Source organism: Pleurodeles waltl, chromosome 5 (genome assembly GCF_031143425.1).
Source record: "Pleurodeles waltl isolate 20211129_DDA chromosome 5, aPleWal1.hap1.20221129, whole genome shotgun sequence".
Taxonomy (NCBI): Eukaryota; Metazoa; Chordata; class Amphibia; order Caudata; family Salamandridae; genus Pleurodeles; species Pleurodeles waltl.
The window spans coordinates 136,738,138-136,762,481 of NC_090444.1; the positions used below are offsets into that span (position 1 = coordinate 136,738,138).

The following is a 24,344-nucleotide window of genomic DNA, read 5'->3' on the forward strand; positions in this document are numbered from 1 at the left end:
TGCATCCATCTCGTCTGTGTTGACCATCTGGTCTCCCACCTCTCAGATTTTCTTTAATACTCCCTTAGTATAATTAGAACATTTTTAAATCTTCTCTTTTGCACTTATGGTGACCCCCTATCTTTCTTTCTTCTTCTCTAATGGATGCAACGTCTTAACATAAAGGGTTATCTCTATCTTGAACATATCTACACGCCGTAAGGCTAACTTACCCTTTGTGTTATCTCTTTTGATGTTTGTATAACATGATACACTCTTCTTCAAATGTACCTACCGGATGGTAGTACCATTAATTGTAATTAGTTCCCATTTGTCTCTGTTTGCAGCCTTGAAAAAGTCAGTGAGGACGAAACACGTGTTGGCTGTTTCTGTAACTCGTATATACCTGTTCATTTTTGAGGACTCGGACTGTTTTTGTAACTCGTATATACCTGTTCATATGTGGACTTGAATATCTTTGAACTGCCATTCAACTACCGATCACAAAGGATTAAAGTGTCTCATACAAATCCATCCATTTTGGACTTATTTGTTTGGAGTGCCCTGGTTGCTCCTTTCCTACATTTTGTATTCTACAGCACATGACATAGGTGTTTTGGTCTATCCACCTCTGTTTGTGTGCATCTCAAAACCCTTGGTGGTTGGGTTTCTTGCACCAGGCTGGCACCCGCCACAGGACTCATTGATGATATGCTACCTTGCTGTTATTTGTTTCAGATGTGCGTCGCTTAGCATCAACCACCTTTTTCTAATACACATGAGGAAGACGTGTTTGGAGCCCCGCTGGAAAGGCCCATTCCAAGTAGTTCTGGGTACTACCACAGCTGTGAAGTGCGCTGGAGTTTCGATATAAATTATAGTGAAATAAATTATAGTGAAGTACACCCTACTGAAAATTTGCCATTTTTTGCAACTCCTGAGTTCATGAACGGTATATAACTGGTATGTTTTCATCCAATTTAGGGTACTGTCAGAGTCGTTGTGAACAGCTGCAGAGTAGGAGAGAATTCTTTCATTTACCCACTTTGTCTATACAAGCCTTCCACCTAATAGTCGATCTGCTTTAGTTCCAATTGTGTATATATATTTTTCTAATCTCCCATAGAGCGTTTTCTGGCTGGCTTTGTGGCTAATTATGTCTATTCCTCTTTAAGTCATGTCAGTCTTCTAGTAGGTTTCTCTTCCAATTACAGAGTTGCTAGATCCTGTATGTTGGAAATGGAGTCTTTGGTTGGCAGTCAGGTTACCCCCTGTCCAAGCAAGGACCCTCACTCTAGTCAGGGAAAGTCACACACAATCTAAATTATCCTGTGCCCACCCTCTGGTAGCTTGGCACTGAGCAGTCAGGCTTAACTTAGAAGGCAATGTGTAAAGTATTTGTGCAATAAATCATACAATAACACAATATAGCACCACAAAAATACACCACGCAGTGTTTAGAAAAATACATAATATTTATCTGGGTATTTGCAGGTCAAAACGATAAAAGATGTAATATGAAATTGTAGAGATATCACTGAAAAGTGATATGAAGTGTCTTAAGTCTTTAAAAAGCAAACAAAGTTTCTTTCAAGCACAAAGTACCTGGTTTGGAGTGGAAAATCTCTGCAGAGGGCCGCAGAGGAGGAGATGCGTTGAAAAATGGTGTGTGCGACGGTTTCGCCCCTTCACACACGGACTTGCGTCGTTATTTTTCACGCGGGGAAGACGTGCGTCGTTTTCAAGCGCGCAGACAGTCTCCTTCTGTGGGTCGCGGGATTACCAGATGTCCCGGGTTCTGTGCGTGGAATCCTGGGCTTGTTATCCGGCTGCGCGTCGTTCCGGTGGGCTGAGCGTGGAATTTTCTCACTTACGGCAGGCATTGCGACAATTTCCTCTCTGGAAGTCGGACAGCGCTGTCCAGGCGGGCCGTGCGTCAAAGTTCCGGTCGCACCCCAGGCGTCACATCGATCTTTTCCTTGCGGGGTCGAGCGCCGTCTTTCCGGATTGGCGTGCAGTGAATTTTTCACCGCGGAGCAAGCTGTGCATCAAATTTGTCGCCGAACAAGGAGTCCAGTTGAAAAAGAGAAGTCTTTTTGGTCCTGAGACTTCAGGGAACAGGAGGCAAGCTCTATCCAAGCCCTTGGAGAGCACTTCTGCAGCAAGGCAAGAGTTCAGCAAGGCAGCAGGGCAACAGCAAGGCAGCAGTCCTTTGTAGAAAGCAGTCAGGTGAGTCCTTTAGGCAGCCAGGCAGTTCTTCTTTGCAGGATGCAGGTTCTGGTTCAGGTTTCTTCTCCAGCAAGTGTCTGAGGCGGTAGGGCAGAGGCCCTGTTTTATACCCAAATGTGCCTTTGAAGTGGGGGAGACTTCAAAGAGTGGCTAAGAAGTGCACCAGGTCCCCTTTCAGTTCAATCCTGTCTGCCAGGGTCCCAGTAGGGGGTGTGGCAGTCCTTTGTGTGAGAGCAGGCCCTCCACCCTCCCAGCCCAGGAAGACCCATTCAAAATGCAGATGTATGCAAGTGAGGCTGAGTACCCTGTGTTCGGGGTGTGTCTGAGCGAATGCACAAGGAGCTGTCAACTAAACCCAGCCAGACGTGGATTGTAAGGCACAGAAAGATTTTAGTGCAAAGAAATGCTCACTTTCTAAAAGTGGCATTTCTAGAAAAGTAATATTAAATCCAACTTCACCAGTCAGCAGGATTTTGTATTACCATTCTGTTCTTACTAAATATGACCTTCCTACTCCTTTCAGATCAGCAGCTACCACTTCAATAATGTATGAGGACAGCTCCATTGTTAGCCTATGAAGGGAGCAGGTCTCACAGTAGTGTAAAAACAAATTTAGGAGTTTTACACTATCAGGATATGTAAACTACACAGGTACATGTCCTGCCTTTCACCCACACAGCACCTTGCTCTAGGGATTACCTAGGGCACACGTTAGAGGTGACTTATATGTAGAGAAAGGGGAGGTTTAGGCTTGGCAAGTACTTTTAAATGCCAAGTCGAGGTGACAGTGAAACTGCACACACAGGCCTTGCAATGGCAGGCCTGAGATAAGGTAAAGGGGCTACTTAAGTGGGTGGCACAACCAGTGCTGCAGGCCCACTAGTAGCATTTAATCTACAGGCCCTGGGCACATATAGTGCACATTACAAGGGACTTATGAGTAGATTGAATAGTCCAATCAGATATGATCCAAGGTTACCATGTTTAAAGGGAGAGAGCATATGCACTTTAGCACTGGTTAGCAGTGGTAAAGTTCGCAGAGTCTAAAAGCCAGCAAAAACAGTGTCCAAAAAGTGGAGGGAGGCAGGCAAAAAGTTAGGGGTGACCACCCTAAGGCTGTCAGGTCTAACACTGTAAAACCTTTCGGGCTTCAGGTTCTTTTCTTCCAGATCTAGGACAGTCTTGCATTGGATACATTCCTTAAAGGTAGTCTGGGATGTGGTCTGACATCTTTTCACTGGTTTGGTAGCCTGGCACAGTGTGATCCTCGAGGCTACTGAGTCTTTAATCTCAGTAAAGTAGTGAGCAGTGGTGGCCTTCAAATGATTTATCCGGAAGGCATTCTTCAGTTCCCAGTCATCCAATTTCCATTTCACTGCATCACCTGTGCTCTTACCATCCAGAGAGCAACAGGCCTTTGTTTTCATATGCTTGCGTTTCTTTCAGGATTTTTCTAACAAGACCCACTCTGCTCCGTTCTAAGGTTTAGCTCTGTCTTTTCAGAGAGCGGCCAGGAATAAGAGCTTTATTTGCTCTCACCTTTTCAGTTTTTCTACCAGCCTCTTCTTGGTAGAAGAGAACCAGGCATGCTTAATTAAGAGTGATTTCAGTGTGAATGTGTGTGAAAGGGTATGTAGAGGACAGTATTTTTAGAAAGCAAAAGCAAAATGAAATCCAATTCGTAAATGTGAATAAGTGAAGTGTATGTTCGGGATGGTAAAATGAGGGAGTGTCGAGGGAGTGCATTCAGGGGAAGGGAAAAAAGGGAAATGAAGAGGAAAGAGAGGAGGTTGGAAATGTGCAGATGGATGAGATGTGAAGAGAAAAAAGGCAGACATATCCAACGTAAAGCACACATAACTGAAGGCCATACTCCTTCCATAGGCCTCAATAATATTTAATTTACAGTCTCACAATTTCAGAATTGAAGGATTTCCAATGTTAATTATTTTAACTAATCATTGTTGTTACTCAGTTATCTTAAACAGCTAACAGCCACTGACAAAGCAAATAATACTGACACGCTTTAGGTGTATGTCAGTTGTTGTGTTATATTTCTGGATGCATAAACATCTCAGACAGAAACCAAAATACAAGTCGGGTGGCACACTATGGGAATCACAGAAATGTATCTTACATGTTCCCTTTTAGAGAGCCCCACACTTTTATCATCCCACTTAAAGATCTGTCTGCACATATTAATTCTGTATGATTGATTGCAGCCAGAAGCTGTGGGTGCTTCCTCAGGCATGGTTAGAGCATTTGCTTCCAACGTTGATGCTGCATGCAGTGCAAGACACTTGGGGGGGGGCACTGGGCAAGCACACACTTTAAAGGGCCTGAAGTTGTTGTGATGTGTAATTTGCACATTAGAATAACTGTTGAACATATCAATGCAGTAAGATATGGGGCAGTTTTAATGTGTTTAGCATTTCAAGACTATACGTTCCCACTGCTTCATAAACCTTGCTTTGTATCTAAATTCATTTGCTTTCGAATACATCATTTGTCAATCTTTTTTCATTTTTTTTTCTTGGGAGGACGACTCACTTTTGACTCCACGTTTACCCCACGTTTGTCCATTAAGCATGCTCGCTTGACTTGCTACATAAAAGTGATACCGAACTTTTACGCCCCACCACTTTCAAATGTCACCAACAGCCACTGCTGGTTTTGCAGAAAAAGTGCCTGATATACTAAAGCTTTTCCCCGTCGCACACTCTACAGTTGGGTACATTAGAGTGATTGCGAGAGGTAATAAACATTTTTCTATGTACTAGACACATTTAGTGATTTGGATAAGTGTCTTAAAGCATTTAGAATGGTTACTGAATATCTATTTGGAAGGGTCATGGTTTGGGAGGCGTCACATAAAGTACTAAATATCAAAAACACGTGAACACAGCCACTTGTGTTCTGCTGTTCCTATACATTCATAGTATTTCTTTATTGTGAATGACGTGTTTATAGTAAATTGTAGTCAGAAATGTGGCATGATTATGAAAAGTGGAGTAATGTTGTAATTTCGGGGAATTTCCGGTAAGATGAAAAGGTGAAATTCCTGAATTTATGTGAATTATTCCAGTGTAATTTCGATTTTGCCCAGTCTTGGTGGGAACTCATCCGCAAAAGGGAACGGGCTCCATTTGGAATCTTTTCCATTTGCAAACTGGGTTGCAGATTGTTTCAAGTTTTTCCAAACAGAGAACTTTTTTTCCAAAGCGATCCAAATTTAATTAAGAAAAGTTGGCTGCTTTAAAAAAACAAGCATTTGCAATGCAATGGGTCTCACGCTTGCTCAAGTTAGAGCTATTGGCATGGTAAATTCCTAACTGGACTTTTCTTGCCACATAAATTGAAACTGAAAAGTAAAACAGCGGACATAAGCAAGCTGGTTCAAAGTGAAACGGCCATCATGAGCATGAGCCCGAAGGGGAGACACAAAAGGAAAAAGAAGTTTGCGCGCAGTCAAACATATCGGCAAATGTGCAATTATTCATGTAACTGGGTCGGTGTCAAAGGTGGTAACAAAACTGCCCCAAGGAGGGACAAACGTAAACGAGTGAAAGTGATGGGCGTGCGGTGGGTGTGGTTAAAAGCCCACAATACTAACAACAGGTGAAAGTGCTTGCGCGCTCGACCTAACAATGCTGTCAGTTTTGAAGTGCAAAGGCAGGCATAGTAGCCTGTTAACCCTTACAACCCACCATCCCGGTCTTTGCAGTCTATTAGAGAGTCACAAATCACAAATTTTCGAATTAATATTAACTGGGAAGATTGTTCTGCAAGTCCCTCAACTCAGTATTTTGGGAACTAGCGTAAAAGTACATAGACCAGTTTGTAAAATTAGATACTAGCCACAAAAATGTTGGGTCGCCAACTGTAACTATGTTTTTTACGTGTATCTTACTTCACCCAGACCAAGGCTGCTTTTTGCTAAAACTACATTAGGACTTTGTTTGATCCCTTGCCACAAAATCTCCCCTTGCTTCTTTTGCTACCTTTTACTTCTCTGTTGTATGCTGGTTTGATCCTGCTGGATATCCCCATTGAAGTAATTACAGAGATGTCGGCTGACAGCTACCATTTCCACTTATAACTTACTTCTTCTAAATCGTGTTGGCTATTTTCAGTTTCCAGAGTCATATTGTCAGCAGCCTTCTATTTTCTCTAAACCTGATATATCGTGCCTCCACCCTTCTTTGGTGTTTTCATTCTAGCTTGTATGAGAGAGTTGACATTCGCTACCCTCTGTACATTGTGTAAACCAACCAGCTCTTCCTTTTCCTGATCAACAATGGGGCATGTGTTTTCTCAGAGACTGTGGGTATTAGCTCCTGTTGAGCTGCGAAATGCTATTTATAATTTCTACTTTTAATTTCATAACCCTGCTTATATCTACTTTTAATTTTCTCTCAGACTCCTTCTATTGTCTAGTATTAGTATAGTTTCTGTTATTAGTTTAACATCTTTTGTGCTTTTCTAATTTACATACTCAGCTCCTGATCTTTGTCTGGCCTTGATGTTTATCATTGGTACATTGCTAATGTGTGCTACTTTTTAATATCATGCATCCTGCTTCATGGTTATTTAAAGGCCTCCTTAGGGGTGACTTTATAATATTTAAAAATAAGGTTTAGGCTGATAAAAAGGGGCTATTTTGACAGGTCACATTTGCAGTTTAAACTTGCACATCAAGTTAATGGTTCCAGACCTGCAGTGAAGTTTCTTCGCAGCCACTTTAGTATCAGCACAATATGTGATGAAGTCCACTAGTGACAATTAACATATAGGCCCACGGTACACTTTGTACCATATTCAAGGACTTATAGGTAAATTAAATATGCTAATAAGGAGTATACCCAATGTTGACATGTTTTAGGGGCCAAAACGCATGCACTGTGGCCTGGTTAGCAGAGTCACAGTGCACATAGTCAAAAGAACAGCAACATCAGTCCAAGACAATGGGGATGACCATGCATAAGGAGGCAGTTTCCTACAATCCTCTATCCGCTATACTGATTGTATTATTTCCACTGTTTTCTGCTCCATTACAAATTGGTTTACTGTATGTGGTAACACTATATCCATTTATTGTTTGGCTCCTGCATTGTTCTTTCTTACAAAGACGTAAACACTTCAGTTGTTGATTCAAGTTGCTTCTAGGCTTGCCTGCCTTAGGAGCTCCGCAGGAGGGCCCGAATTCAGCCCAGGATTCCTCTTGCCCTCCAGCAACTGCTCATCATAGACATCAATAATTCAGGGAGTTGAAATTACCTCTAATTGTATTTTAATGTGGAATAACATCAAGAGGTCAGTGATTCCCCACTGACTGCAGTAATTTCTCCATTTTCACCAAAGGTTTCATTTGGGCACTGCTTTAAGCAAAGTAGGTTTAATGTCTGGGTGAAAAACTCCAGATCCAAAGTGTTCTCCATTCATTCCAATAGAGCCGGTAAATCTAGTGACACGCCTCCCTTCAACTATTGGGCTCTTAGTTATTGGCCTTAGTCCACCTTCACAGTGGAGCTTGTACTCAATGCCAATTGGACCACATCAACACACTGCTCTTGGCATCACCCATCAAACAGTACAATAACTTTATAGTTCAGAGATTGTTGCTGTTAAGTTATAGGTTGGGTGGAAAATTCAAGTATCCCTATCGCCATATTAATTCAGCGGTTCAACATTCGTGGTCTTAGAGACGGGACAAGCATTTTGCATGATCCATATAAAAATACAGAGTTGTCCTCATTACTAGTGCAAACATTTTATTCTTCTTTAAAGGTTCCTCTTGCAAACCATCTATTCCATCTGCAATAGTTATGCTTAGACTCACAAAGATAGAATATACAAAAAGGGCCACTGAATACACCCATGGACTAGGGTGAATGTAATCAAGAATTGTCTTGTAGGACTAATTTCAGTCAGGGCTGCTATCCCAAAAGGTAAATGAGCCCTATATACTTAATACATTACTTAATCAATCCAACATTCAATTAAAACATACATTTCTCTAGTTTTATAATATTTACAACAAAGAGCACAATTCACAAAAAAAAGCTGGACATTTCCTATGATTTCATAAAAAATATTAGATCCAATTATTAGTCATGTATCTCAAAAGCAACATAAACAGTATGTGAAAAAGTGAATCTACAGTACAGATGACACAGCGCTCACATGAATATACAAAAATACATATAAACAAAACATAACAATACCACATAATGCATATCCCCAAGGTACTGCGAAATCATAAGTCTGACCATTCCATTAACTCATAAATCCTGCTTAACCACACAGGAAGGTATAGTTGACATTTTGACCCCAGAGTAATTTAAGAGGGCTACTCAGGAGGTCATGTCCACCTCACACACATATTAGCCAATCAAACACTGATGGAAATTTACCACACTGATTGATAGTGGGCATCCCAGAGAATAAGGTAGATGTCTCGCTGACAGGTCAAAGAACAAACCCAAGTTGTAATGTTCACCGAGAATGCTATCAATCCTATGTAGCCTCCTGTAGGCCCGTAGGTCCAAACAGAGGGGAACAACAAATAATTATTGTTCTCCGGTCTCAGGGAAATACATACACCCAACTTCAATTGCCGTGTGCATCTTCCAAACATCCCATTCTTGTGCTCTTTGTTGTTACTGTTATATAACTACAGAAATTGATGTTTAGTTTAATTTTCGGTTGATTAAGTAATGGAATAAGTATACTGGGCTCATTTACCTTTCGGGATAGCAGACCTGACCAAAATAAGTTCACATTGCAATTGCTGTTTGTTGATTACACTCACAAAGATAGGAACCCATATTTTGGCATGTTGCAGACAGTGGTACTTTTATGGTGCCACTGCTATAGCACAAACGTAGCTGGGAAGCAACGGGAGGCATGCACAGGTCACAAGAGTAGTTCCTAAAATGCTCAGCAATGGGAAATTTTGTTGAAATTAGCCATGGGTTCAGTTTTGATGGTGAAATACAAAGAATGATGTTTTGAAAGTGTATAGGGTCTGATTCACAAAGAAGCGTTGCACCTATAGTCGATTTAGGTGCATAAAAACAGTAATGTGCAAGAGGAAGTTATGCTTCCACAATCTGGCATTTTACCCTGTAGGAAAGTGCATTTTTATTTGGGGGGAACAGTTGTTCATCTTGAGGAACTATAACACTAACTTGTCAAAGTCAACCCTAATGTTGCTAAATTAGCCTGATATCAGCCTTTTTGGAGGAATGGTGCAGAGTAGACATGCTTAACTTAGAGCAATGCGTAAAGTATTGATGCAGTACCAAAAGAGCAATAAAGTCAACAATATGCCAAACAATAAAAATCCTAAACCAAATTATAAGAAAAAAAAGAGTACATTCAACAAAACAACAAAATGACAAAAATCCAATCAGGTGAAGCAGAGATATGAATTTTTAAGGTTTTAAGTAAAAATAGCAACAAAAGCACTAGTAAGCACAAATGGAAGCAAAAGACTGAAACTTAGGTGTGATTTTAGGCCGACCACAATGGAGTGTAGGTTAAATACACCAAGCTGGCATGCCACGATCAAAAGGAGCTTCAGATAATGCAAAGCTGACTTTCTAAACATTACTTTTCCTAAATATGTATTAAAAAGCGAAGTGCACCAATGAATTGGACTTTTAGTAAATATAAAACTTAGTCTATGAATGACCTTTGCAGCCATTTCCTGACAAAAAGTTACAAAGACAGTTTATAACTTCTACTTTGAAATTGGATTCAGCTGTAGCCCTGGAAGTGAAAGTAGCCTTTGTGGTCTAATGAGTGATGAAATATGCATATCTGAATTTCACACACATTCCACTTTTTAATATCGGGCACCCTACCTTGTGGTCAACAAGATGTACTTAGGGTTGACTACAGTTAGGCTACAGAGGATAGGCCTTAAGCCTAGTTTCCTCTGTTACTGTAGTGGATGACACAATCAGTGCTGCAGTCCACAAGTGACATTTAACTTTCCTAGATATGGGTGTATATCTCCAGCGTAAATCAAGCAAAACAGAAAGGGGAAGCATTGGGATGAAACTATGCAATAGATGGTAATTTTTCACATACAGTGTCAGGGACCGATTACGACGTTGGCAGACACATCTCCAGCTTATAGTGGCAGCAGTCGGGAGAATGCCCCAAACCCAGCCTCATCCCAACTTCTGCACTATGAAATTCCCAGAGGGCTGGCGGTGTGTCTGTGGTGCAGTCAAGGTGGCATGCTTTGGCTCTGGGAGAGAGTCTGAAGCCAATGCCGGCTATGCTGCTGCACCTCCAGAAAGTCGGGTGCACTGTTTACATGCACCATGTCGTGCATAACAAATAGTGGATGCACCAACATGCAGCCATAGGGGGGACAACATGGGCCCTGCCACAATCAACATAGGCTTATTCATCCTGGAGCCATTTTTTGTGGCTTAACATTTGCCTTTCCGCTAACATTTTCATGGCGGTGTCCCATGACAAGGTCGGCGAAAAGGCACGTCATAATACACACAGCGATGCCAATGCCGGCACTTCCTCCTTTGACCGCCACTGTCCCTACTACAGTGGCAGCTCAAATGACAGCGGTGGCGATGGTCTTGTGGTGGTCTCATCACACAGATCGTAATCAGGCAATCAGACTGCAAAAGACAGTACAGCAGTCCCAAGACTGCCTAAGTTGGTATCAGCCCCTTATACTGTATTCACAAATATGGAAATCCACACATATGAAAGGATTTTTCTGTATTAGCAAATGCAGAATTATGGCCTCCAAAGATGGTGTGTTTTTGCAAATTGCATTGAACACCCTCCACCCTAAACCCTGATGGCTAGTCACAAAAATAATGATTGGTCGTTTCACACACAGTGGAAACATAAAATGAAGCCTATCAAGTGCTTGGGTAAGCGGTATGGAGGAGAAAACCTCATATGCAGTGGAAATTACAGTACATGGGTTTTTACAGGAAAGTTTGTTCCCTTTAAATAATCAATAACAAGAATATTACATGTGCACATGCACATTGTTAGGTTGTTTACCCATGCCTAATAGTCCACCTATTTCAAAAACCATATGAGTACAATTTGAGTATTGGCATTGTTCTACAGATCAACAACTATCTGCAGTGTACACATGAGAAATAAGTCAGAAATCAACTCCAAACCTAATAGTTACTAGGACTCCCGTCTTCTGCACTACACCCTCAAAGAAGGGATCTGTGTTCTTCTTTTTCACATTATGAGGGCATACATTAACTTGAAATATCTCAGAGTTAAAGCATGTTTTTCTGAAAGGAAAGCTCAGAAACACAAGGAGGCAATTACTGCCCTGTATTTCTGAGTTCTGCTTGTGTCAAAACATGTATTAACTTGGAGCCACTAAAAAGAAGCTCACAGACCACTTCTGCCCTGATGCAGCACAGAAACTGACATCTTGATATGGGCTCTGTGCTTACATTCTAAATAATATCATATGAATAAAGTTTGAGTTTGTTTTTTATTGTAATTTCATTTATCATTTTGGGGACTTTAACATTTATATAACATCCTTCTATATCAAAATAATATGAAAGGAGGTTCACCATGAAAGACAGACTGGATATAGAGATAGTGACACTCACTGATGTACAAGTACATATATTACCTCCCAACCAGCAGGAATAAGATACTACAAATGTGAGTGTAGAAATGGGAAGCACAAGGATCAGAACAAGGGTAGAGGATGTGAGGTGATTTAAACTTTCTAATCATTATATCAGTATAATGTTTAGTGAATCAAGCCCTCTTACCAATATATTTCTTAATCACCCTCCTCTGTTTATAAAGGTACCTTTCTAAAGACTAGAAGCAAAATGCAATGTTTCATGTTTGAGCTCTTTGTACTAAAGGTAATAAAAAGTAGAATTTTCTGTTTTAATCAATATACGTATGGTTCAATGTTACGGAAATGTCTGCAAAGCAAACAAATAATAATAATAATAGAAATTTTCAAATCCAATCGATCATGTATGTTTTCTGTAAATACATGTTATAGAGCTTCTTCTAGTGGTGTGGTAAAAACAGCTTATAGTAGAATGCCCCGTAGCTAGAACATATCGGTCAACAAAGACCAGATTGCTCCTTACACTTCAAGATAACTATGCAATACTTTGCATTATTTTGTTACCATATTTAAATCTTACATCATTTTCTGTAACAAAATCCCATACAAATATCTAACACAGTGGTAAAAATATGGAATACATAATGGGAACCCAGGGAATATTTTCTAATATTGCAACCTAGGGGTTCTGGTGAATTAGAAATCATGAGGCCAAAGGTTGAGGTTGTAAATGTCACAATGTGCAATAAAATCACTTGAATATATACTAGAGCTATATGTCTTCATTATGAAATACTATCATTCTGAACATGAGAAAGAAGTTCATCCTTTCGCTCCTAGATCAATATTATGATGTGGTCAGTTGTACTTGAAGGATGCTTTCTAAAAGAAAAACTTTTCAATAGGTTCAAAAAACAGAACATTATCTGATGGCAAATATATGTCATTGTTAATTTCCAATATGTAATTCTTGGGCTCACAGAGCCACACAGAGCACCCTCAATGGTTTTTCCAACCACTACGGCCCATATTTAAAAGAAAATGACGGAGCGCAATGCTGTGCCAAAATTGGCAACGCCACGCTCCGTCATTTTCACAACGCAGGGATGCGCTATATTTATTTGAGTACAGCGCACCCCCGTGTTGTCTCTTGCACTGGTGCTAAATTAAGCTACCTGTGCCAACTCAGGCATCCTTGCATCATCGTGCAAGGATGCCTGTGCTGAGGGGGTTGATTATTTATGTGTGGGAAGGTGTACCTTCCCACACATAAACAAAGGGATGCGTGTGAAGGGGCTGTATTTACAAGGTGGTATTAAGCCACAAAAAGTGGCTTAATACCACCTTGTAAATATGGCGCAGGGCATTGCGCCACCAGAGCTTCACAAAAAGTGATGCTCCGGTGGCACTAGGGGCTCTTAAATACGCCCCTACACGTGGTGCTCTGATATTGATCCATGATCTTGTATCCGTGATCATCCAGCACAGACTCAAAAGAAGGGCAACTTTTAGGTGTCCACTTTGGATGCAATGGAGATACTTAATCTGCTAAATTTATTTACAGAATTAGACGGCAGAAGAGTCCATCATCTTCCGTCTCTGACCCTTAGTGTGATGCAGTTACTTCGGTTTAGGATTTTTCCTGTTTTCATATTACTGTTCTACTACCTTGTTTAAAGTATCTTCAGAACAAAAGAGGAGGCTGAATTACAATATATTTTGAATGAGATAATTTCAGCATGTTACATGCAGTTGAATGATGAATTATCTTAAAAAGTAATCCAGTGTTAATAATGCATTAAAGCAATCCTTTGAGAGATATACATTTTATACAGCTACAGAACATGCATTGACAGTTTGAGGAATGTATTCAGCAGTTGGAATCAATTATGCCTAAAGTAAAAGTAAAAGAACTGTGCAACTTACCAAAGTTCTCCCCGCCCCAAATGTCCATGGCAGTGTCATACTTCCCCAGATGAATAAACCATGTTTTGTCAATAACAAAGAGACCTCCTGCAATGATAGGTGTCCTAGAGCAGAATCAAATAATTTCAAAACATGTTTAAACACAATTCTTACTTTAACAAAATCCTACAAGAACTATAATGACATTGCAAAGTATTGCCTATTTGGTTAAACATTTCCTAGTTTTGCCTCATTGTTCCTAGGATCAAGGCTAACAATGAATGTTATCGGTTATGTATGCTTTGTCTACACTTTGGGATATAGTAGTAAGCTCAAAAGCAAATGTAATGATACAATCATACCAAGTCATGGTTCTCTACATATTTCATGATACAATCATACCAAGTCATAGTTCTTTACATATTTCATGATACAATCATACCAAGTCATGCTTCTTTACGTATTAGAGTGAATTAGATCCTTGGTACAATACTGAAATACATAGTCAATCAATTTAATTTCACTTGAGAAAACCATTTAAATACATTATGTGAAAACAAGCACAAAATTATTGAGTAATGTATTACATTTTTCCAATTTAGTAAAGAATGTGGGGCCAGATGTATAAAAATCCAATTTTGCAATTCCTAAATAGCGACTTCATAGAAATAGCTATTTAAGAAATGCAAAATGCTATGTACGCAGATACTGATTTCCTAATAGCGATTCCTACATTGTAGAAATCGCTATTAGGAAATCGGTATTAAGAAATCCCATTTCATTTGAGTCAATGGACCAGTTTCGCATTTCCTAAATAGCGATTTCTTATTAAGAAATCGCTACTTAGGAAATGCAAAACCTGGTTAGCAATGGGAAAAAGGCCCCCGTAGGTGCACCCCAAAAAGACTAATGCACCCGTAGAGCACACATATGCCTAAGGAGCATGTGTGCGCTGTATTGCAATTTTTTTTTTTTAAAAGCACTTTAGGGTGCTTTTGTAAAATTTATCTCCAAAGTGCCCAAGTCGCATTTTGGAAATGCATAGTACATCAGAATAGGATATCCAAATAGGAAATCCCTATTTGCATTTCCTATTCTGGGAATCACAAATTGTGATTTCTACAGTGTAGAAATCGCAATTTACAATTCCTTAAAGGGCTTTGTACATTAGAAAAGCCCATTTTGCATTTCTTAACAGCCAAAATACCAATTTGGACCGTTAAGAAATGAAAACAGGCTTTGTACATCTGGCCCAATATTCCTATGTCCTCTGCTAAACACCTTGCCCCCAAATAGATAGAGTTAAAAATGTAACTTATATTTTCTATTTAAGAATACCACAGAAACATTTGGGGCAAGGAACTTTCACAAATATTCTAGCACTGGAGTGTGAATAGCAGTGTTCTAGTCCAAGAACACTGTTGCGGAAACATTAGAAAAAAATCAATGTGAGTGTCTTATTTGATTTCGGTGGATGAAATACTCTGTCACAAATGTGGTCTATACCCTGTGCTCCCCGGTTACATTTCCTATGTAACTGTAATACTAAAGATGGGCTACTCACCAAGTTTTGATAGAATATCCGTAAGAAATTGGGTTGTTGGTTGACTAGGGTGTGAGCCCTTGTGGAGCAGGAAGCGCAATCCTTGCCAGGGCAAGGCACAAGCCAACCCTAAATTAACCTGTGCTTAATCCCTTGACAGCTTGTAACAGAGCAGTCAGTCTTAACTTAGAGGCAATGTGAAAAGTATTTGTGTAACACATCAAACAGTAAATAAGAATACCACACCAAAAGTGTCCCACAAAAATTTAGAAAAATAGAACTTTCTTTAATGAGTAAAACAAGACCTAAACCACAAAAATTGAAATATTAGTACCAGAGATATTCCAGATTAAGGATTTTTGTGAAAATAGCACCAAAAAGCACAATGCACCAATTGTGCATATCTGGGCATGCCAGACTGGGACATAATCACAAGTTCAGGCTGAACATGATGGATTGAAGGCTAGCTATGGGGACACAGTTAGGCCCACTGAACTGAATACCTTAATTCCAGGTTTGCAGAGCATTACGAAAATCAGCACTGAAGATGCATTATGCAGCCAAAGCGATGCACCAGTTCCGAGATCAAGCGAGGCTGCACTGAGAAGGCCTGATTCATCACTGAGGATCCTTTCCACAGGGCTTGCAATGCAGAGACCACATCGAGGATGCGACGCACAGTCAGGGCAATGCATTGGTTCCAAAGGAGATGCAATGAATGGTGCGAGGGCCTGCACCAAGGATGCGCCGATCAACAGCAGTTGCAATGAGGCTGTGAAGAAGATGCAGGTCTTTGCGACAGATCCATTTCATGCAGCAGCAGTGATGCATCAGTTCTGGTTGGGTTTGAGCCGCTCAGCAGAGGAGACATGTTGGTTCCGCTGAATCCACAGAGACTGGCAAAGCACCTAAAGCCCACTTCCAAGAATCCAAGCCTTGGTGGCACCACTTGGCAGGGTAAACTCACAGATGGCAGAGTCAAGATTCAGGTGTAAGGAGGTTGGGAGCCTGTTGTGTCCCTGAGGCTTCAGATCAGGAGGCCAGCGACCTAGCCCTTAGAGTCACTCTATGTTCTGCTTCAAGAGATGCACATCTAGTCCTTTTCACCCAGTCAAGAGGGCAGCAGGTCAGCACAACAAGGCAGCATCCTTCAGAGAAGCAGTCCAGCAGAGTGACAATCCTTTTAGCAGCACAGCAATCCTTCTTTCTGGCACAGTATCCACAAGTTCAGAAGTGTACTGAAGAGTTGGTGCTGAGGTCTAGTATTTACACCCAGTTTGTGCCTCTGAAGTGGGGAGAAGCTTCTAAAGGGATCCACCCACAAGTTGTCAGGCATCCCTTTCCTCTCTGACCTGGCTCCAGCATGTCTGTAGTCACAATAGCCTAGTGACAAGCCATGTAAGAGAGTGCTCAGGCAGGGCCTTTGTGATGTGAAAATGTGGTAGTTGACAGCTGCTTCCCCTCGTTAACTCAGAATGGTCCATCCTGCCAACATCTAACTTCTCTTTGCCTCACTGCTTAGGAGCAATACGAAAAACTACTTTCATCAACACCTAGTTATATGACCTAGGATCAGGCTGCAGGCACCAAATGGATGGGACAAAAAAATCCAGTATTCTAAAGTGGCATTTTCAGAACCGTGATTACGAATCTCACTTTACCATTAAAGAGGGCTTTTCTTTAGACAACAAATATGAACTGATTACCTGCTCCCATTTGGAAATTACAATGTTGTCCCATGGGAGAGGTAGGCCTTGCAGTAGTGAAAAGAAATGTTAGAGTTTTTCATTACCAAGATACATAAAACTTAAAAGTATATGTCCAACTTTTTAGATATGTTGCACCCTTCCCTCTAGGCTAATATTTTTTAAAAAGGAAGGTTTGGGCATAGCTAAAAGTTTTGTTTGCCAGGTCAAAATGGCAGTTCAAAACTGCACATTCAAAGGCTGCAATGGCAGGCCCAAGACATGTTTAAAGTGCTACCTAAGTGGGTGCCACAATCAGTGCTGCAGGCCTAAGAGTGGTATTTAATTCACAGGCCCTTGCATGGGCTTAAAGGCAAATTATAAGCAGCAATCACAAGCACTTTATCACTAGTTAGCAGTGGTAAGTCGTTCAGAGAACTAAAGCCAGCAAAAATGAATTCAGCAAAAAAATAGGAGGAGGAAGGCAACAAGCTTGGGGATGATCCTGCAGAAATGACCAGGTCCAACAATATCTCATCCACCAATAACTAAATAGGGCCCTAAATCTTTCCAAAAACAATAATCAACCAAGAAGTAAACAGTTAATTTTCTATCAGATATCTGTCAATCAAACCATTTCTATTAAAAGGCTTTTGTTCCATCTTAATACACTGAGGTCAATTAAGACATGTAAAGAAGTGTTCAAGTTGTGATAGGCGAGCACCTTGCACAGGCATTATCTAGAAGTCCAAGCCTGTTTTCCACAACTCTGAAAAATATAAATCCCCTTCCCTACCAATCTCACTTACAAATGGGTTGAAAACTGTGCATTCTATAGTCAATGTCCATGACATCTCAAACCACTCATTATAAAGTTACATGTCCATGCCCATCAATGGGCATTGTTTAAAAATTACACTTGGAAAGAACAAATATTTTATAAGAATTGACAGATTGAGGTACCATGGACTTATTATAACAGTCAATAGCTATTCCATTCAATGTAGTTAGAAAGAGAGTCATTTCTTATGGCTGGAAACCTGCCAAGATATATGTTGGTGCATTATCTGCACTGAGCTCGCCATTTAACTTTATGCTATTTTTGTTAAAGTAAAGCTTGAGAAGACTCCCACTTCTCACAGTAAGCAAAGCCATATAGTTTAATGGCATTCTCCTGTCTCCCTATTTACTCATCACTACTGCCAGCTTAGTTATCTGAAAAGCCCTGCATGTTAATGGCGACTCTTAAATTAGAAAATGCATAACATGATCATTTAGGTAAAGCTTGTACAAAGTTGCACCAGCATTCATTCTATTAAAATTATTAAATAAAAACTCTCTAAGAACATTGACATATTTCCCAAGTTCCCCAGTGTTAGACCTGACAGCCTTAGGGTGGTCACTCCTAACTTTTTGCCTGCCTCCCTCCACTTTTTGGACACTGTTTTTGCTGGCTTTTAGACTCTGCGCACTTTACCACTGCTAACCAGTGTTAAAGTGCATATGCTCTCTCCCTTTAAACATGGTAACCTTATATCATACCCAATTGGACTAATTAATTTACCTATAAGTCCCTAGTAAGATGCACTGTATGTGTCCAGGGCCTGTAGATTAAATGCTACTAGTGGGCCTGCAGCACTGGTTGTGCCACCCACTTAAGTAGCCCCTTTACCTTGTCTCAGGCCTGCCATTGCAAGGCCTCCGTGTGCAGTTTCACTGTCACTTCGACTTGGCATTTAAAAGTACTTGCCAAGCCTAAAACTCCCCTTTTTCTACATATAAGTCACCTCTAACGTGTGCCCTTGGTAACTCCTAGAGCAGGGTGCTGTGTGGGTAAAAGGCAGGACATGTACCTGTGTAGTTTACATGTCCTGGTAGTGTAAAACTCCTAAATTTGTTTTTACACTACTGTGAGGCCTGCTCCCTTCATAGGCTAACATTGGGGCTGCCCTCATACATTATTGAAGTGGTAGCTGCTGATCTGAAAGGAGTAGGAAGGTCATATTTAGTATGGCCAGAATGGTAATACAAAATCCTGCTGACTGGTGAAGTTGGATTTAATATTACTATTCTAGAAATGCCACTTTTAGAAAGTGAGCATTTCTTTGCACTTAAATCTTTCTGTGCCTTACAATCCACGTCTGCCTGGGTTTAGTTGACAGCTCCTTGTGCATTCACTCAGACACACCCCAAACACAGGGGCCTCACTTGCATACATCTGCATTTTGAATGGGTCTTCCTGGGCTGGGAGGGTGGAGGGCCTGCTCTCACACAAAGGACTGCCACACCCCCTACTGGCAAACAGGATTGAACTGAAAGGGGACCTGGTGCACTTCTAAGCCACTCTTTGAAGTCTCCCCCACTTCAAAGGCACATTTGGGTATAAAACAGGGCCTCTGCCCTACCACCTCAGACACTTGATGGAGAAGAAACCTGAACCAGAAACTGCACCCTGAGAAGAAGAACTGCCTGGCTGCCTAAAGGACTCACCTGACTGCTTTCTACAAAGGACTGCTGCCATGCCGTAGCCCTGCTGCCTTGCTGAACTCTTGCCTTGCTGCAGAAGTGCTCTCCAAGGGCTTGGATAGAGCTTGCCTCCTGTTCCCTGAAGTCCCAGGACCAAAAAGACTTCTCTCTTTCAAATGGACTCCTTGTGCGGCGAAAAATTCGAAGCACAGCTTGCTCTGCGGTGAAAAATTCACCACACGCCGGACCGGAAAGACGCCGCTGGACTTTGCGAGGAAAAGATCGACGCGGAGCCTGCGGTGCAACCACAACTTTGATGGACGGCCCGCCTGGACAACGCGGCCCGACTTCCAGAGAGGAAATCGACGCAGCGCCTGCCGTGAGAGAGAAAATTCCACGCACAGCCCACCGGAAGGACACGCAGCCGGACTAAAAGCCCAGGATTCCACGCACAGACCTCGGGGCGTCTGAAAACCCTGCAACCCACAGAGGAGACCTGTCCGCGCGCTGGAAATCGATGCAACGTCTTCCCCACGTGAAAAATAACTACGAAAGTCCGTGTGTGAGGGAGCGAAACCGATGCACACACCATTTTCCACGCATCTCCTCCTCTGCAGCCCTTTGCAGAGATTTTTCACTCCAAACCAGGTACTTTGTGCTTGAAAGAGACTTTGTTTGCTTTTTAAAGACTTAAGACACTTTATATTACTTTACAGTGATATCTTTACAATCTCTTATTGCATCTTTATCACCTACAAATATCCAAATAAATATTATATATTTTTCTAAACACTGTGTGGTGTATTTTTGTGGTGCTATATTGTATTATTGTATGATTTCTTGCACAAATACTTTACACATTGCCTTCTAAGTTAAGCCTGACTGCTCAGTGCCAAGCTACCAGAGGGTGGGCACAGGATAATTTGGATTGTGTGTGACTTACCCTGACTAGAGTGAGGGTCCTTGCTTGGACAGGGCGTAACCTGACTGCCAACCAAAGACCCCATTCCTAACACCCAGCAACTATTACATTTAACAAAGAAATATTTAAGCAATTGCCTTCAGTTCAACCAAAATTACACAGCAGCACACTACATTACCTATGCTATAACCGGTTGAGGCTACAATTATACAAGAAACACAATGTACATGCCTGAAAAGTACCTCTAGAAAAATATACTTCCATTCAGTGGGGTTGTGTGAAAGTGGAAAGTCTGTGCATTTTTAATTTTAGAATATTATTTATTCCTATTAAGTAAAATGGGATGCATGGAAATATATAGGAGAACCCATAACTATGTAGTATAATTTCAATACAATAATGTGTAGGGCCATTACCAACATAATGGGCCGGATGTGCTTAGATGCAATTTTGCATTTCCTAAATAGCAACTCCAAAGAAATCGCTATTTAGGAAATGCAAAATGATATATATCAAAATACTGATTTCCTAATAGTGATAGGAAATCATAATCAAGAAATCGCATGCGATTTGTGACAATGGATGGGTTTTGTATTCAAAAACTAGCTATTTCCTACTAGGAAATTGCTATTTTGGAAATGCAATACCAAGACTGGCTATGGGCAAAGAGCCCCCGTAACGCACCCCAAAAATAGTGGTGCACATGTAGAGCACACATATACCCTAGGGGCATGTATGTGCTCAATAGCATTTAAAAAAAGGATCTTTGGGTGTTTTTTTTTAAGTTGCACGTATTTACGATTGAATTGAAATAAAAAATTATTGCATTTCCTAAATGCCCAATTTGCATTTAGGAAATGCTATGTACATCTGATTAGGAAACACAAATAGATAATCCCTATTTGGGATTTCCTATTTATAAGATTGCAAGTTGCGATTTCTACTGAGCACAAATCATTATTTGCGATTCCCTAAAGGGCTTTGTACATCTGAAAAACCCATTTAGCATTTCTTAGATGCCCGAACTAGCGATTTGGACTGTTAAGGAATGCAAAATGACTTTATACATCTGGTCCAATGTGTCTTATCAGAGATCCAGGTATAACACCAGTTTAATAAATAACTGCATAGTGTGAAATAGCGGAATATCATTACAAGACCTGAAAGGTACATTGTCATTTGTGAGTAGATGGGTTACATGCGGTGTTCTACAACATAATAATGGATTTCTTGCAAGTGTAATGGTTACAGGGGTCAAGTTCTATTTTGTTTAATCCTGTGAGGGCCAAAGACATTTTTCACAGTATTTGTTTATCTAAGTTTGCTTTCATATAACACTAATATGACACTTAGAAGGAAAGTGCTAATTCTCAGTAGGTTGTCTCTGTCACACCTCTGGTAAGTTGTTAGTGCCTATGTCAGAAGCTATGTGCAATATGCTATGACAGAATTATATGTGAGCTTGAATGTCAAGATTCTAAAGAAGGCAGCAGCAGAGGAGCCCCACTGGCCTTCCATTACTCCATGGGTTGGATTAATGGCACATTTACTCTATTCACTGCCTCCATGATTTTTCACCATTAGCAATGAGTACCAATCCATAGATGTTCTAAACCCATATGCACCTGCTGTGATGCAGCAACTGCTGTCATCCGATTCTGACTGTTGCACACATCATGTAAAATTTGAACAGCTGTGGATAAATGTTTGGTCACAAATGTTTTTCCAATGGTTCCTGTTGAATGTTCAGAAAATGTCTGGAACAAGGTAGCAATTGATATTCTAAGACCATTACATAGAATGCAGTTTGTCAGTTTGCTCTGGTGTTGACTGATTACAAAGTTTAAGTGAATTAAGGCTACTTCCAATGCCAATTTCCAATGATGCAATCGAGTATTTCGGAGAGAACTTTGCACATAAAGTCCACCAAAAGTAGCTGTAACTGAAAATTAGATGCAGCACACCTCAAATGAAATTATGACTTTTTGAAGGAGACTGTTGTTCTAAATTGCAAGATCCGTTTTTATCATCCTCAAGGGAATGGCTTAATTGAAAGTACAATCAGGTTAATTGAAGAAAGCATTACGCTGGCTCTGGCAGTGTGGATATGGGTGGAAAAAATCATAAGGGAGTTGTTGTGGTGCTATCAATTTATTAATCTTTTTAGGACGGCATCAGTCCTTTTGAAGCAAGGGTAGTGCTGTTGTGGAATCTTGTTGAATTCATCGCCATGCTAGAAATGGAGAATGCAGGCAATATTGTGAAAGAATTATTGACATAAGGGTGCAAAGCAAGTAGGCCCGGGAAAACTCTTGTTATAATGCTTGGCTCTGTGCAAAGGAAAAGCATGTTCCGGTGTTGGTTAGGTTGCCTTGTGGGAAGAGAGAAGGTATTGGCAAATTTTGACCTCAACTCTGAGGAGGTATCCAAATCAGCTGTATTGTCTGTCTGGGGTAAGTGGTGGAATAGGAAGAGAGCAGCTAAGATTTCTCTTCAGGATAATTGAGTAATAAACACAGATCAGAAGGACGACTAAGGTTTTGCCTTCACATGTTTAGAGCGAATTGTGTGGCATTGAGGGTATACTTAAGCCTTCTCAACTTTCTGTAATCTAATTGGCGCAGAACTATAAGGAATATCTATGTGCTACCAGGGGCGGCTCCTGTAGGGGCAAATTGGCGGGGTGGGGGCACAAGAACATAAAGAATTTGTTTTAAAAATAAACTGACCTCCAGCGCCACCACTGCCGCCACTGCTGCCGCTGCTTTGCCCTCTTCTGGCTCCCGCTCCACTCAGTGCAGGCATAGGCTCCCAGCCTGCCCTGCAACCAATCATAACACTGCTCTTGCATAAGAGCAGTGTTAGGATTGGCTGGAGTGGCGTGGCTTGGCGCTCCGAGGCAGAGTGGAAGCCTCTGCCTGCTCTCTCCAACCCAGCAACACAGTGCCGGGCTGGACAGTGTCCAGTTTGCATGTGTGTTTGGCCGGCCCAAGATGCGCACTGAGGGAAGTGCTGTGCACCCCCCCTATGTCCCTGTCATCGTCTGTGGCCCCACCCCCTGAAAAATAAAACGATAATAAACACTGCTTATTATCGTTTTTATTTTCCATTTTGCAGCTCCTGCTGCTGGGGAGGAGGGGGTGGCGCTCCTCTGCTATAGCGGAGGAGCCGTGCCTGTGTGCTAGTTATTTGTATTCTCATAAGCTTGAGTTGTTATTGATATTATGTTTGTGTTAGGGCTCAGACTAATCTTTTGTTGAGTGTTGCTTTCCTGCCCATTTTCCCTGTTAAGTGTTCGGGAATGTTGGTATGCGTTATGTCTTAGCGGGCTATGTTTTGTTAAGTTGTGTTTAGCAGGTTGAATCTCTCACCCACCTGGTAAGTTCTTTGTACTCGTCTTTCGAGCCACATGTAGCATGCTAACACAGAAATCAGTGTGAGTTTGAATGACAAAATTCTAAGGAGAACAGCGGCCGAAGTGCTGCAACAGAAGTGTCTCTCCCTCCCTGGTCTACCTACAGTTTCTGCGTTTCATTCAACATAAAGACATGAAAATGACTGGATATTTTCAAGAGGTTTTGTAAAAATGAAATCAAAAGGCTCACTGTGATGTCATTACCCTAATACAAAGCTAAAAGACTGCCAAGCAGGCTTCTGAGACAGCAAATGTATTGAGCACTTGGTGAATTGATGCTCTGGGCCTGGATTTCTGTCCACCTGTCCCTCCTCCACATCTGCAAACTATTTCTACACCTGACCGTTCTCCCAAGAGAAATGCACTCATGAAACTCTGAGGTCTCAACTGCTGAGTGGGCTTTATTGGGTGTTAAACTGGTGATGGCAAGGCCGCTGGGCTGAACGACAGTTACCTTGGTGGGTTGATGGGTGCATGGATGGGTGGAAGAACCATGGGTCGATAGGTTGATGGAAGAATAAATGGAAACAGCTATTACACATATACACCAACAGGTGGCTACAAAGATGCATCTATATACAGATTTA

The 24,344-nt window shown here is 41.1% G+C and overlaps 1 protein-coding gene across 2 annotated transcripts in view; it reads right to left on the reverse strand.

Moving 5' to 3' along the window:
- The window catches only part of GALNT14 (polypeptide N-acetylgalactosaminyltransferase 14), a 1,192,033-nt gene that overhangs the window by 190,241 nt on the left and 977,448 nt on the right, over window positions 1–24,344 (reverse strand). For both annotated transcript variants that reach the window (XM_069233809.1, XM_069233810.1), the window contains exon 9: window positions 13,748–13,851. In XM_069233809.1, coding sequence (XP_069089910.1) covers window positions 13,748–13,851 — 104 coding nt within the window. The remainder of the gene's footprint in view (window positions 1–13,747; window positions 13,852–24,344) is intronic.